Source organism: Motacilla alba, chromosome 18 (assembly GCF_015832195.1).
Source record: "Motacilla alba alba isolate MOTALB_02 chromosome 18, Motacilla_alba_V1.0_pri, whole genome shotgun sequence".
Classification (NCBI taxonomy): Eukaryota; Metazoa; Chordata; class Aves; order Passeriformes; family Motacillidae; genus Motacilla; species Motacilla alba.
This window is the reverse complement of record NC_052033.1, coordinates 4,421,598-4,437,608: the sequence shown is the minus strand read 5'-3', so window position 1 is coordinate 4,437,608 and position 16,011 is coordinate 4,421,598. Positions and strand designations below refer to the sequence as shown.

The window sequence follows — 16,011 nt, the reverse complement described above, 5'->3', positions numbered from 1 at the left end:
GGCTCTTTCCAGATTTGCCACATCTTTCCTCAGATTAGAAAAGGTTCCTGGGTATTTGCCCACCTGTGTGCAAGGAGGGACTGCCCAGGTGGGCTAAAGGTGAAATGGTCCTGAGACATGGCTCAAGTGCACCTGAAAAGATGGAGATGAGCAAATAACCAGCTCCTATGAACATCTTTGAATGTCTAACCACACCCTGCAGCCAGGTGAGCTGTGATGAGCAGCCTGGGCTGAGCCAGGTCCTGGTTACTCAGAGAATCAGGAGACAAGCCTCAGGCTGGGATTATTTCAGGAATGACCATGGAGTGGTGCCCTGCTGAGGAGAGCCTGCCCCTGCAGCAGAGCAGCTGGGGGGGCTGAGTGACCCTGCTGTGAAAGGCAAAGAGCAGAGGGAGTGGTACGGGGAGCCTCAGCTCTGAAGGCACCTGTCAGGCCCCAGGGTTTGGAGCAGAGCACCTGGAGAGGCTGAGTCCAGACCAGGGTCCTGCTGCTGGCAGAGAAAGGGATCAGAGGGTCTCCTGAGTCTCCTCCCAGGCCCCAAAGGACACCACCAGCAGCAGGTTTTCTGCTGCATGGAGAACTCAGCCCAGCTCTGCCCGGGCCCCGGGTCCTCCAGCCAAACTGGAGCAGCCTCCTGGGAAAGCAGAGGGAGTGCCAGTGGGATGGGACCCCTCCCCTCCACTGCCCTGGGTCAGTCCTCACTCTTCCATGTGTAGGTGATCTTCCCACACAGCCTGTCCCAGGAATTTGGGTTCTGGGATTTTCCTTGCTCTCCACACCAAGCTGAAGGATCCCAGTGATGTCCCACTCTCCCTCAGTCTTCCTGCCTGAAAAAAAACCAGAGATAATACAAAACAAGCAAACAAACAATGTTCTGAGAGTGAAATTAACATTTTTCATGCCTTTAGCAAGCTTTTTAAAATGTGAGCTGCCTGCCTCAGTTCACCATGCAGTGCTTCCCCCAGCACAGTCCCTGAGACATCCTGAGCATCTCCCCAGCAGCCTCCAGGTCAAGACAGACCATGGTCCGGGCAGCTTCCCCCACACGGACCCTACAGGGACCACAGGATTTACCACACACAGTCCTGCAAGCTGAAAATCTGCTCAGTGTGTGCAGCTGCCTTCCCACACACCCCAGAGGAAGGGAAGGGAAGGGAAGGGAAGGGAAGGGAAGGGAAGGGAAGGGAAGGGAAGGGAAGGGAAGGGAAGGGAAGGGAAGGGAAGGGAAGGGAAGGGAAGGGAAGGGAAGGGAAGGGAAGGGAAGGGAAGGGAAGGGAAGGAAGGAAGGCGCAGCCACCCCTGCTTGGCCACACCACGTTGTCCTGATGGGAGGCATGGGATTTATGCCAAGACAAAGTTTTCTGGCAGATGTCCCCCGGAACAGCCCACAGACTGCCCTGCTGCTGTTTCCAAAAGAAAGTGCCGTGTGTCTCCAGGAGAGGGAGTTTGTGCTTCATCTCGTTCTCCAGGCCCTTGCACAGCTGTAAACATAAAGGCAAAGTACAGCTTTTTCCTTTTCTTGTTCCTCAGAGCAGTTACTCCGTCTTTCCCTGGGCCCCTTACCACACTCAGAGCAATGGCCACATGTGATTTGTGTCAGGAGTTGAAGGAAAATTGAGTTTTAAAAAGTAGCACCTATGTGTTACCAGAATTATGGAATCCCTGAGGCTGGGAAAGCCCTCCCAGACCAGAGTCCACCCTGATCCCCACCCTGTCCCCAGCCCAGAGCACTCAGTGCCACCTCCAGGAATTCCCTGGGCACCCCCAGGGATGGGCACTCCAAACCTCCCTGGGCAGTTCCAGTGCCTGAGCCCCCTTTCCATGGGGAAATTCCTGCTGTGCCCACCCTGAGCTGCCCTGGCCCAGCCTGAGGCCGTTCCCTCTCATCCTGGATGCCCACCATGGTTGTCCCCTCCTGGCAGGAGCTGTGCAGAGCCACAAGGTCCCCCCTGAGCCTCCTTTTCTCCAGGCTGAGCCCCTTCCCAGCTCCCTCTGCCTCTCCTGGGGCTCCAGCCCCTTCCCCAGCTCTGTTCCCTGTCCTGGACACCCCCAGCCCCTCAGTGTCCTTCCTGTCCTGAGTGTCCCAGGGCTGTCCCCAGCACTGGAGGTGCCCCAGCAGTGCCAGCACAGGGGGACCCCCCAGTTCACAGGCCTGAGCCCTTCATTTGTACCCACCTGGCCCCCAAAGGAGAGACAGGGCTGGGATGAAGGCCAGGGGGAGTCCTGCCAGAGCGTTCATTCGCTCAGAGCGCTCCTGACAGAACAGGTAATGATGCACGTCTGCATTCCACCTGCTCGGGTCCAGGCAGGGATGGGTTTGAGCTCATCCAAACCTCAAAGCTGCTCTTGGAGCTCCTCAGACACAAAACAACCACTCCAGAGCACAGTGGGATTTTCTGATGCTGTATGATCAGATTTTCTGATGCTGTATGAAGCTTGCTGAAGACCTAAGAAGCACCTTGTCCATGCCAGTGGGGACAAAGGTGTGGGGCATTGGTGTGAGGTGCCAATCTGAGCACAGGCAGTGACCAGGGGCTCCAGGTCTTCCATGAAGCTGGTCTAACATTGGCTCCTGAGCCTTGGCACTGAGCATGGACAGAGGGAGAGCCAGAGCCAGGCCGTGCTGACCTGGCCGTGATGCCCAAAGGAAAATTCCCAGCCTGGAGAAAGCCACCACACTCCAAGGGGTATTGGAGTTGTGCAAGGGCTGTCAGGAGCAGGAGCAGTGCCCTTGTGCAGGAATGGATCCTGTTGGAGACACCAGCAGCATCTGGGACCAGGGTGGGTTTTTCTGTGCTGCCTCAGCAGTGACACAGTGACATTGGGATCCTCAGTGAGGGCAGTGAAGTGCCCACAGGCAGGAGAGAGTCCAGAGGGAGGATGGAGCATGAGTTCAACAAGGAGCAGTTGAGAGGGACTGAAACATCCAGAAATACATTCCATCCCAGGGAAGGAAGGACTGTCCCTGGTGTGTGCTCAGATTTTGTCTTCTTCCTTCACCAAATGAGGGATCTTGGATTCTGACTGAAGAGTGAGGATAGCAGGTGACCCAAAAATCTCCAAAGTATTGTGCTGGCAACAAAAACTCCAGAAAAAGCCTTGGTGTGGTGGGAGGGAGCACAGAATTTAGGCAAACTGACAAGACTTGAGCTACGTGAACCTTTCACACTGTGCATCTCTACACAGCAAGACATTCTTCACCTCTGTCTTCCTGCCTTCCCCTCTCTGGACACAGCTGTCACCCTCCACAGGTGAGACCCTGCCAGAGCTGGGTCAGGTGATCCACCCGTTCCCAACTATTCCTGATCCTGAGGTCTACCATGAGCAGGGATCCCTGCAGGCTGCTCTGCTGTCCCCTCTCTGGGCTGGGCCCTCCGGGGCTGTCCCACCCAGCCCAGGGGAGCAGGACAGGCACTCGTGACCGGGCCCTCTCCCCAGCACTCTTCCATCCCAGTGGGGCTGCTGGGGGCCAGTTCTGCCCACTTGACTGGGCAGATTCCAAGCCCTCCACAGCTTCCAGGCAGAAGAGACCTCCCAGCACCAGGATCTGAGACCATCTGGGTTCTTCAGACCTTGCAACCATCAGAGCTGGGAGCTCCATGCCCCTTCCCTGGAGGGTGGGCACAGCCACCTGCCCTCCTGACAGGGACAAGTGTCCTGAGCCACCAGGACCTCCCTGTGCTGCAAACTGCTCACCTGAGAGCTGCTCAAACACAGAGAGCCCAGCAATCTTCCAGAGAGAGAAAACACATCCAGAGCTCCCTTCACCTCCTTCCTTTGGCACAAGCAGATCTGAAGGTTGCTTTCCTCTTCCACCTGAAAGGGAGGTATTCCACAGCTCTTAGTGAACCTTCCCCTTCACTCCTGACCTTACAAAATGAAAATAACAAGGTCACAGTCGCATCTTAGTTTTATTACAACTGACCTGCAGGCAAAAGGATAGAACTATTACATAAACACTCTGATCCATGTATAATAGCTTAAATAGAGGAGGAAGTCAAACCAGGAGACCGGATAAAATCTTCGGAAGCTCTTTGAAGCAGTTGTGTTCCTGAGCTTCATTTTACAGACAATAAGGCAACATCCCTGCACATCAGCTTTTTGATATTTTTATACAGTTTTTCTATGGTACAAGAAAAGAAAAATAATAACCAGAATTCACAATGTACAGTTCTTACACTATTTTCACAGCTTCTGAACACTATACACCTTTTTTTTCTTTTTTTTTCTTTAATAGATACATTGCAATAAATGGTGCACCCTTAATCATTTATAATAATCTATGTTGAATAGGCTAAACCTGTCCTGTACAGCCACCCAGGCAGCAGCACCTCACTCCTGTCACTGGCAGCTCAAAGCTTTGCATTTCCATTCCCAGCAAGCTGGTCCTGGGCTGGAGATGGGGCAGCACCAGAGCACAGATCCAGCCATCCCAACAGGGCAGAGCAAGGCAGTCCTGTGTGGTCTGGGAGGTTCTGTCTCAGTGCTGGCCCTCTGAGAGGTTTTTGGGCTCCCTGCTGCCAGGAGGAGTCAGACTTTGACACCAAAGGGAGGGTGAAGCCCCAGGTGGGGCTGCCCTTCCTGGGCCTGGGTCCCTTCAGCCCCCACAGCCTCACCCCTGGGGACTTGGAGCACCTGCAGTCCTGCTCCAGGGGCTGAAGGCTGCAGGGAGGAATCACAGCTCCACGGGGATTTGCCTGAGAAAGGCTCTGGAGGTGGGGACACAAGGGCTGCTTTGGACAGGCATGGTCTGACTGATCTCTGCGCAGGAGGCACCAGAGCTGTGCAGAAGGAGCAGGTACTGCAGAAACCTCTGCCTCGCCTGAGGAGCAGCCCAAGAGGAACACAATCCAGGAAGGGCAGGACCAAGGAGCCCCAGGACGTGTCACCCCCGTGGCAGGCACCAGCTGCATCCAGGGCACGGCCTCAGCTCTCCTCAGCTGGGATGTGCTGCTCGGTCTTCACCCAGCGCTCTGCCTCGGGCTGCTCTGCACACGGTGGCTTTGGGTGGACGTGGGGAGCCCTTCCTTGGGGATCCTGCCAGCACCACGGTGTGTTCATCCCCTCTGCGTCCAGGCTTGCTGCTGAGCTCTGACGAGAGGCTGCTCTAACACTGATGAAGTCCTACCAAGCACCTAAATCAGCTCAGAACGGAAAGCAGAGACCCTGCAGCCTGTGTTTTATCCCTGGTGTGCTACTAAACACCTAGAACTGCAATATTTGGGGAAAAAAAAAAAGCTTTTGAGAAAAATTAATCTTTGAAAATACGTCAATTAAGCAGACAGAAAAACCTGATGTGCTGTTTCGCTTAGGAGTGCACCAGAAGATGACAGCTTGCCTGGCCTTGCTGGGCCAGCTGAGAGGAGTTGGATGCTCCTTCATCTCCACCTCATCTCCTTCTGCACCCCACAATCTCAGAGAGCTTTGCCCGGGGTGCAGCACGAGGAGCCGTGGAGGTCCCAGAGGAGGTTCTCCAGGTCTCCAGGTGTGGTGAAGTGTCTCCAGCAAGCTGAGCAGGGTGTGGTGGGCACAGGGCCACCCCTCCATCCTGCCTGCAGCAGCGAGAAGGAAGAGCTCAGCTTTGGAGTGGGACTCAGGAGCTCAGGGACGTGGGGCTGGGAGGGCTGGGCCGTGCCACAGGTGCAAGCAGCAGGGCTGGGGACAGCAGGAACACGAGAAACACTGGCCAGGACTCACAGCCAGCAGCTGGTGGCCCATTCAAGCAGCTGCAGCCTCTGTGGATGGCACTGGGTGAAGGCAAAGCAAAGCCAGTGGGTGGTGAGCACTGTGCACTATAAACCAGGTCAACAAGCAGGTTAAATTCAATCAAGTAGTTTAATAATTCTTCAGGTCAAAGGTCTTATCTTACCAGGTAACAATTTACAGGACACCTAGTTAAGAGTGAAGAGTGGCTGGCTTGGTAAAAGGAGGAAGAATACATTATGTCCCATCTCAATAGTTTAATGTTAGCCTCTTTCAACGCAACATATTTTTGGTAAAGACATATTCACTATATTTAACATGATCTCTCTTTAACAGGAAGTTCAGCTGAGCACACTGTCCCCAGAAAGTACACTGCGACTGTAAAGCAACAGAATTTCATAGCAGTAAATCTATTGCACTTTGTGAAGAATAAAATTCTCCTTTGCCTTTCCAGCTCCAGAAGGCAAAGCATCTCGTTGGTTAAGCAAGTTCTTCTCCCTCCAGGCAGTCTCTTAAGGTTCAGACAGACAACGCCTAACTTTTGTTTGTTTGCTTTTTATTATTACTTGAAACAACAATCGGAAGAGTTTGAGAGAAAAATCTTTCCAGTAGCTGCTGAGGAGTCTCCAAGTTTTGAGTCTAGAAATGAATTTTAGGTGCTATCCAATCACAGTCAACAAATATATGTACTTATTTCCACATTTCATGAATATGTCCACAAAAGAGCAAGATGAGGTCTCTCTGTGACCAACACTAACACTGTGTGATCAGGTATTACAGGGATGCACTTTATATGTGACAACAGTATACAGACAGGATGGAAATAACACCAATATTATTGCACATGGTGTCTGGGCGAGCATTAAAAACACTGCAATTATGTGATGAAAATTCTTTACAGCTTGTTTTCTCTCAGCCCTTTTTCTAGAGTTTGATGTAGCAGCAGTATCAATCCACGTACATTGGAGAGCTGGGAGTTGCTGGCATTTGATCCAGGATTTTACAAACATAGCATGCAACATCCACTGTGCGTTCCTCATACATCAGGATGAAGGGATGTTTCTGGAAGCAGATAAAGAAAACAACAAAGTTATGGTCACCCTCCTGCCATGTGGCCCTCAGATAAAAACTGAGCAGGGCAATTTGTCTGGGGCAAGAACATGCTTTGTGGTGGCTGTAGGGCATCAGGACACAGCCTGCTCCAGGGGTTTTCCACATTGGGAGTCCATGTCTTTAACATGGGAGGTTACTGGGGCAGGACAGGACTCCAGAGTGTCAGGAGCTGCCAGGCAGGAGGCAGTGAGGGTGCAGGATCACCCAGAGTGTCAGGAGCTGTCAGGCAGGGGGCAGTGAGGGTGCAGGATCACCCAGAGTGTCAGGAGCTGCCAGGCAGGAGGCAGTGAGGGTGCAGGATCAGCAGCTCCTCTGTACCACTGACAATTCCTGAAATCCTTTCAGGAGAGGTTTCATCAGCAGCATGGTCACAGTGGGGAGGGTGACAGGAGTGACAGGGAGTGCCTTGCAGAGGTCAAACCCAAGCTCTGCTCTTCTGAGCCCTCACCCTCTGCTCTGCCCAGCAGGCAGCACTGGCCAGAGCCAGGTCAGAGAGCTGGGACATAACATCAGGGAGGTTCTGGGCCAGGACATCTGGCAAATCCCTTTCACACCAGGTGATGTGGAACCACAGCCTCTAAGAGGTGCCCTCCAGGTGCCCAGAGCTCCTTGAAGTTGCCACATGTGACTGATCCAAGCCAAAATCATTGCTGCTCTCTCTCCTTTAGCATCCCACCACAGACAGGCCCTGCTGCTGCCCAGCTCCAGGGCTCTGCTCCTTCAGACCTCCCTTCTGCCTGAGCCCAGCCCCCGGTGAGCTGTGTGTTGCAGGCATTGAAAGATTCAGCACTGAGAACTCACCAGAAGCTCTTTGTACTTTGGCCTTTTGGACTCGTCCTTTGTAAGGCTAAAGAAAGCATAAAGATAATTAGGAGAACGTGGGATCAGGGAAAATGTTACAGACATCAAATACAAACTTTTACAGGACACGATGCTGTCAGAGGGGGACACACCACCTTTGGTTTTCTGGAAAACCCATCCTTGCACTGTGAGTGACCCCCATCCCTCCCTTGCAGCCATCCCAGCTGTGCAGGCAGGGGCTGGGGCTGTGCCTGACACAAACTTCCAGCCATGGAAACTTCCCTCCTTACCACGTCTCCTCTCTCTAGCACAGCCTCTCCGAGGTTGTCTCCTAATTCCTTTCCTGAAGAGCAGTTTCCAGGCTCTGCCCTTCAGTCCCAACCCACACAAATCCAAACCAATAAAATGTGAGTGGTCCTCCCCTTTAGGCTGGTGCAGGAATGTGAAAAGAAGCCAGGAAGTGCTGGACACATGACCCTTGCCAAATACCAGCCAACAAAAGGAGCCAACCCCCAGTGCCTTCAGCAGCACACGCTTACCACAAGTTGACGAAGTTGATGAAGCTTGGGGAAAACTCCCTTTCCTCTGAGTTACTCAGCTGTGGTGGGTCTCCTTTCACTACTTGTGTCAACTGGTCAAACACACTGTTCCACTTGGGGTAGGGGAATCGCCCCGTGGCCAGCTCGTACTGCAGGGAGACAGCAACAGCACCAGGCAGGTTTACATCAGGGAAGCTCAGTCAGGGGAAAAAAACGTCTGCAACAAACTTGAACCACCCCAGAAGGAAGAGTGAGATGAGATTCTTCATCCTATTCCCTGTATGATTCTAAGTAGAGGGAAGGTTTTAGCCAGCAGCAAGTTCTGCTGCCTGTGTGAGGGGCATGGGCAGATTTACCCTGACCAGGCTCCTGTGCAGGCCATGTCTGCTCCTCCACTGACTATAAATCAAACCAGTGTGGGAGAGTAAAGTCTTCCAGTCCCTCCCCAAGCACCCTAACAAGCACTAGAGAAAATGGGTAATGACAATGAAACAATCACATCATATCTCAGGTTAGAGAGGACCCACAAGGATGCCTGAATCCAACTCCAGGATAATGAAAATGAGTGTTTTTAGACATCACTGGTGAGAACAGAAGCTACCAGTTAATACTTAACTGCTTCTGCTTTCTCTTCTGCTTCCCAACCTGAAGAAAGTAAGGGCTTCTCACTGAGAGCTTCTCAATGTGTGCAGCTGGCAGTGCTGTGGCTGAGCCAGTGAGGAATCACAATCCCAGAATCCAGGATTAACCAAAGTCTCTGTGCAGCCAAAGCACAGCAGCTGCCAGAGGTTTATTCACACAGGCTGGGTGCTCTGCTCTGCCCCACCACACTCAGCACCCTCATCTCAGATTCTGAACACAAAATTCATTTACAATCCAACACCTCTGTCACTGTCATATTATCTGAAAAATCCATTTGCCAGGATTTCTCCTCCTGGGAAGCTGAGAAGCCTCAGAGAAAAATGAAAACAACATTATCTGACTTGCTTCTCCTGTGTTTGCTGCTTTGGAATGTGGTCTGGAGATGCTTACCAACAGGTCAATGTTTGACTAGTTTCATGTGAATTGTTTTAACTTAATGGCCAATCATGGCCAGCTGTGTCGAGGCTCTGAGAAGTCACAAGTTTTCATTTTCATTCTTGTTAAGCCTCCTATCTGTATCTTTATTCTTTAGTATAGTTTAGTATAGTATTCTTTTATATAATATAATATAATATAAAATAATAAATTAGCCTTCTAAGAACATGGAGTCAGATTCACTCCTTTCCTCCTCATCCTGGGGAGCCTGCAAACTCAACACACCTCTTCCCTGCTCACATCCAAACACAACCATGGGGGCTCAGGAGAACCACTGACACGGAGAGCACCCAGGCTGCTCCTGAGGCAGGAAGTGCCCACAGCACAGGAAGGAGCTGGGCTGCGCTGCCCACGTGCCCAGAGCAGTGCCCACTCACCAGTTTGATGCCCAAGCAGAGCACAGAGCAGTGCCCACTCACCAATGTGATGCCCAAGCTCCAGACGTCGGAGCGCACGTCGTAGCCTTGCCGCGAGGCGCTGGGATCTATCCGCTCCGGCTGAAACGGCAACAAGGGGCAGTCAGGCTCTGGGCCATGCAGGAAGCAACCAGGAGCATCTGCAAAGCTAGAGAGAACCCTGAGCCTGGCACAGCTCCAAGCAAAACCTGTGGCCAGGGCAGCCATCCAACCCCAGCAGAGAAACATCTCAAGGAATCACTTAAAACACCGATTTTATGGAGGGGTCGTGTAAAAGGTGAGCAGAAATGGCAACTCATCACAGTTCAATGCTTCAGGGTTTTTTTCCTTTTGCACAAACACCTTGAATAATTGTGACTGTCTTATTTATTTAGTTTTGTTCAACTTTTGGATATCTTTAGCACAAAGTCTCACTTTCTCTGTTTTGACACCCAAGGGATCATAAGAACTGGAATCAACATCTCTCCCCCACCCTGGGGAGTGAGGCTTAGCAGTACCAGAACTCTTCTCCTCAGCCAGCTAAGAAACTATTAAAAACAATGTGCTTTAAGAAAAGCTCCTCTGAACAAGGATTTCGTCATTCCTTGAAGGCAACTATGATGTTACAAGACTTTAAGACATCCAAAATGTCCTTCATAGAAAGAAGTACTGAGCCAGACATGGGTGATTCACACCTGAGAGCAGGTTATCCAGAGAGGTGAGCCAGCAAAAAACATCGTTATGCCACGCATGTCATCTTTATGAGAAACCTCAGTCTGCCTTCTTTAGTTAAAAATATAGTAATTAACATGTCAAAAGAAACAAGCTCTCATTCAGTTTTGACTACAACAATAATAAAGATACCTGCATAGCAATAAATCCTAAATTATGGGATACAGGAAATACACTGAAAGCCCTGGTTGCTTTCTAAGCTACATTTTAATACAATTTCATGGCAGACACAGCTGAGAAGTGCAGCAGCAGGTGGCCCAGCCCTGAATCCGACTGGAGACACACCATGATGTCTGGAAGCTGCCACCAGGGATGGACCAGCTCAGAACACATCAAATTATGGGGATGCTGGCCTGGCCAGGGCTGTGAGCCACAGGGATGTGCCAGAGCAGAGCAAGAGAAGGAGGAGACTGCAAGGGAGCAGCCAAACTGCCCAGAGGGACTGGTGGGATGGGTGGCACTGGTGAGACACAGCTGGTTGTCTCAGGCACCCATGAGGGGCACTCTGCTCCTGTGAGCAAACAGAGCAACAGGGGTTTGGCCTTAGAGCACGGTGGCACAGTTAAAGGGAAAGCAGGATGGACCAAAATAAATCCCATCTAAATACAGAGCAGGAAGAATGCTGAGAATTTTCCATGTAGATCACATGGGAGCAATTAACACCAAGGAAGGAAGAGTCACCATGTCACACCCTGGGGACCTGGAGCGAGGGCTGCAGACAAAGCCTGGCTCAGGCCAGGTGTCCTTCTGATGCCAAGAACAAGCAGGAAAGGAAATGGCTGAGGTGGAGACCCATCTCTGGATGTGCTGATGGGGTGGAGAGACAAGGGATGGATGCATCAAAGAAGGGTACAGGCTGCCATGGGCCTTCTCCAGTTCAGTCCACCTGAGCACCAGCATCTTGACTGAAAAATGAGCAGTGGGCACCACAGATCCTCCCTCTGTTCCAAACCCCAGCTATACAAACAGCCATGCACAGCCTGATCTCTGCCTGAACCACCTGAACACAAGACCCTGACAGCAATGCCAGCACCAACTGTCCACCTTCACCAGGGAGAAGTGAGAAGCCACAGTTTGCAGCCAGAAGCTCCAAGCTGACCTGGGAAAAGGACCTGAGTGACCAAGGATGGAGGTGACACCATCACACTCCACTCCTGTGGAGGTCTGGAAGGAGCAGGGCAGGACATCCATCCTCACAATGGCTGGGTCTGGCCCTCCACCCCTGCCTAAACCAAGCCCTTCCAGCCTCACCCTTCCTCTCTGACACGGGCACTGGATTCACTGGGGCATTCAGGAGGCAAAAAGCAGTAATGACACAAAGGCCAGCAGCTGCAGCGTGGCACACAGAGCCCACTCCCAGCAGCATCCCCACAGCCAGGGGCAAGGCAGGGAGCACAGGGAGCAGCACTCAGGGAGGATGCAGGGCTGGCCAGGAGCACCCACTGCTGGGGGAGGGCTGCAGAACCTCACCTGGAGGAAACCCCCAGAGCTGGCACCAGCACAGAACAGCCCAGGCTGCTCCAGGGGCCAGAGGCTGCCTGGGAACTCAGTCCTGCCTTTCTTTCCTCCAGAGAACACGAGGTACCAACACTTGGAGGCCTTTGCTCACTGTAACAATTGCAGGGGAACTGAAAGCCAAAAGCAAAACAACCTCTCAGCAGCGCAGCTCCAAGGCTGAGGCGCCGCTCGCTGTGACAGCTCCAACAATTTTGGTTCAAGCCCACAGCACTTGCTTGGCAGCTGGACACGGCTCCTGCTGCCTCCTCAGAGCACTCACAGCCAGACTGGCTGACATCCAGTGTCATTGTTACCAACAGCTCCGTGGGACCAGGCTCCTTCAGGGGCGAGTGCCATGGGGCTGGTGAGCCTTGCAAAATGAGACACTATCATCAGGGAAAAGCATCCAGCAGCCCTCAGGACAGCCTCCTGGCTGAACAGAGCTACCACTCTTGGCCTATTTTACACTAAAAAAATACTATTTTCCTTTTGAAAGGAGTGTGGCAGCCTGACTCCTTCCCAGGTATATCCAATTTGATCACAGCATCTCTTCAGACATCAGCCCCTGCTGGCTTGGAGAAAGAGCTGGCAGATGTGCCTGCACACAGGGGACATCTCCCCATTTCCCAGGCTCCCTGGTACGTGGAAATGCTCATGTACTTGGAAAGGAGTCACTGAGGCTGCAGAGCAGCAGGGAAGAGGCCAATCATCTCCCACATTACTTGCCAGCTGCTGGCTGCCCCACAAAACCTGTGCCCTGCCAAGGCTCTGAAAAACACAAACTGAACTGCAACACTTTTGCTCACTTAAAAGTCCACCCAAGTCTGGAGCTGCCGATGGAGCTGCACAAATCACAGAGTGCACACAGACAGACAGGAGAGAGGAAAACCGAAGGGCTATGGAAGCACTCACTCACCACATCCCAGGGGAAAAGGAGCACTGCAGCTATTTACAGACATCTCAGGAACTGCCAAGGTGTAACTACACCAACAGCCTGAGCAGAACTGACCACCCACCCATGGCTCAAAGAAAGATCAGAGTCAGGGCAGACAGGTTTTGCCTTGGACACCACAGTCAGAGAAAAGCCCCCTGAGAGCCATGGCCAGGACCAGGTGGGAACCATGCCTTGGAATAGAGATATTTTCCTTTTTTCTACTTGGTGGTAGATAAAGAGTATTTTTCAGCATACAGAGCCATAAATATATAACAAAAATTAAAGACAGGCACTAAAATTAGGTTATATGAACAGCAGCAGGCACAGCTCCCTGCACAATGTACCCTTGGCTCATGTGAGAATAGAGATGCATTTTCAAAGCACCCTGAAGCACTGAAGTGTTTAAAATCCTCAGACAGCTTCCAAAATCACCACTACAGCTTTTCACTCTGGAGGGGGAGGGCAGCAAACAAGCAGGACAGACTCCCAGGAGCCACAACTCAGCCCCAGCAATTTCCACGCAGCTGCTCTGCTACTGCTGCTCTCCAGAATCACATTCTCCTGGAATGAAGTTCTGGCACACTTTGGAATTAAAGTGGTTTACAGAAAAATCACTGTAATTCTGCTCCGCAATAACTCCTGTGACATAATCTTACCAGAGCAAATGGATTTCTCGCAGACCAAGACAAACCCACACTCTGACAGCCCTGCTCCCCTGGGCAATGGTGTTTTGGAGCTGCTGGAAGGCACAGAGCTCCTCTCCACTCCAGCACCACAGCCCTGGCAGCAGCAGAGGAACCCAGCAAAAACCCAGGAATCGGGACACTTTGCCACAGCAGAGCTCGATCCAGAGCTCAGTTTCATCCAGGAAAGGGGTGTTCATGCCAAGGAGCCAGGCTGAAAGCAGGGAGGGTGAGATCCCACATCACTCACCGCCATGTACGGCCGGCACCCTGCATCCCGCGTTTTGGCAATGGAGTCCACGAGCTGTCCGCTAATGCCAAAGTCACAGAGTTTAATATTCCCATTTCTGTCCAGAAGAATATTGGAAGGTTTGATGTCTGCAGGGGGAAGAGATTTAAACCAGTAAGTCACGGCTGGAGGTTTCAATTTCAAGCAGAGCAGCTGCAGGGGATGGAGGCCGGCAGTGCCGCGCCGTCGCCGTCACCCTTGGCGCTGGATCCTGCATGGGAGCAGGAGGGGATGGAGCCAGCCCTGGAGATGCCACGTGCCCAAAGGCAGCAGCAGATGCCCAACCACCCTGAAATCACACTTACATGGAAAAAGCACTGAAGGGGCAAGAGAACAGGCACTGGGACACTTGTTCAAAACCTGCACTCAGACTCGCGGCGCTACAGGTGCTCTGTTTACACTTGGAGTGAACCAAAGGCCACTTACAATTCTTGCAATTATTTTAATGGACAAGAAGAAAAAGACATGAAGTTAAAAAGAGTCATGAAGAACTCACCTCTGTGAATGATTTTCAAGTTTTCTTTTAAGTGGTTTAGTGCTTTCACAGTCTAGGAAAGAAAAATAGATGAAAAATAAGCAGATGTCGTAAGAGTCCTGTGATTATTACATTTTTGGAACTCCAAGAACAGGGGGTAAAAAGCATTTAATACATTGAGATATCAATGCTGTAATATGTCATGTAATAAAACACTTTTCTGTGAACCTTTTCTGCAAACAGAAGGTGATAAAAGAGAGGGTATGGGCATTAGTGAACACACATCCCCTGTGACCTGCAAAGATCCCACTCTGGGAGAGGGGAGCAAGAGGTGGAGCCAGAACAATCTCTGATGTTAATTATCCTCAGCAATTACTTATTTCAAGTCCTATGCTGTATTTTTTTCAGCAGGTCACAACTGTTTCAATTACCTGACTTTTCATTAGAACTTCCAGGTTATATCAAGAAAACATCAGCCAGGTTCTCCAGTGCTTTTGGGAGCCTTTACACAAGACTTCCAGAAGCTTCTCTGGTCTGTGCTGGTGCCTGTGCTGCTGGTGCTCACATTCAAGCAGACAAGGCAGGAAGCTGGTCCTGGGGTCTGTTTATGAACTGATTACTGACCCCAGGACCTCTGCTTACACCATGCAACATACTGTGGAAAAGTCTTGAGCACCCTGAGGACCCATTCCCAGTGTGGTGCAAACAGCAGCAGCAATTCTGCTCCACAGACCAACCAGCTTTTCACATGGACTGTGATCTGAACAAGGATCTGAACTTTTCAATTATCTTCAACAAAAAGGTTTAACAAAATACTCACAGCTAAAGTGATTTTGCCTAAGATTTCTTCTGGAATAACATCATCTAATACACTATATACATATTTGTAAAACTTATCAAACGAGGTAGACATGAGCTCCATACAGATCCAACAGTCACCCTGGAAAGAGAAAAGAATGTGTGTTACTGTTGAGATAAAAAAAGAGAAAAACAAATCCAGAGAGCACACAGAGATCCACTGAATCCTAGGAAATACATAAACAGCAACATGCATTCTATAGAAAGGATGGAATTCAGCTTGATTCATTTTAACAATGAAAGACTTGCTCCCATTCACAGCAGAGGCATTTACCTGCCCAGCTCACAGCTGACATTACAGTTTAGATGCTTGAACCCAGATGAATGCAAGCCTCACACAGTGATTTGCTCTCCAGAAGGCTGCAGGCACAGTGGAACACCCAGAAGAGGGGAGCTGCTTTCCTAGGAAGGGCTGTGTGGCTGGGGAAGAAGACTTTGGTTCAAAGCCATGGGCAGCTCCAGCTTACACTGCCCATTTGGCATCAGGCTTTTCACATCAGCTCAAGGCACAGCAGGAGCTGATGTCATCCACTCAAGGGCTGCTACAAGCCTGAGCCCAGAAAACTCTCATTGCACCCAAAAAAAGCAGAAGATGGAATAAGTGTTGTGACAGACACAGAAACAGGGACATCAAGTGGAAGAGGCCAGAGCAGCACAGCAGGACGAGGGCATGACCAGCACACTTCAGGGGGCCTGGAAAAAGGTGAACCTGAGCTGCTACAGACCACAGGTTGGCTATGGAGCAAGTTGGCCAAGGAACTCCAAGTTCAGATTTCAACTACAGAAATGAAAGTGGGCAATACATGTAGAAAATTTCTCTTTTCTGCATTAGCAAAGTGCAGATGAAGCACTTGCATACAATGGAGAGGGGCTCAGGGCAAGCAACGTGGCTCCAGTGCAGTGATGTGCACAAAT

At 51.1% G+C, this 16,011-nt stretch overlaps 1 protein-coding gene across 2 annotated transcripts in view; it reads right to left on the bottom strand.

Annotated features, from left to right (window-relative positions):
* Positions 1-3,892: 3,892 nt before the first annotated feature.
* The window catches only part of MAP2K4 (mitogen-activated protein kinase kinase 4), a 63,507-nt gene continuing 51,388 nt past the window's right edge, over positions 3,893-16,011 (bottom strand). For both annotated transcript variants that reach the window (XM_038157056.1, XM_038157057.1), the window contains 7 exons: positions 15,059-15,178; positions 14,260-14,311; positions 13,725-13,852; positions 9,653-9,730; positions 8,157-8,305; positions 7,618-7,663; positions 3,893-6,765 (listed from right to left, as the gene is read on the bottom strand). In XM_038157056.1, coding sequence (XP_038012984.1) covers positions 6,652-6,765; positions 7,618-7,663; positions 8,157-8,305; positions 9,653-9,730; positions 13,725-13,852; positions 14,260-14,311; positions 15,059-15,178 — 687 coding nt within the window. In that variant the 3' untranslated portion in view covers positions 3,893-6,651. The remainder of the gene's footprint in view (positions 6,766-7,617; positions 7,664-8,156; positions 8,306-9,652; positions 9,731-13,724; positions 13,853-14,259; positions 14,312-15,058; positions 15,179-16,011) is intronic.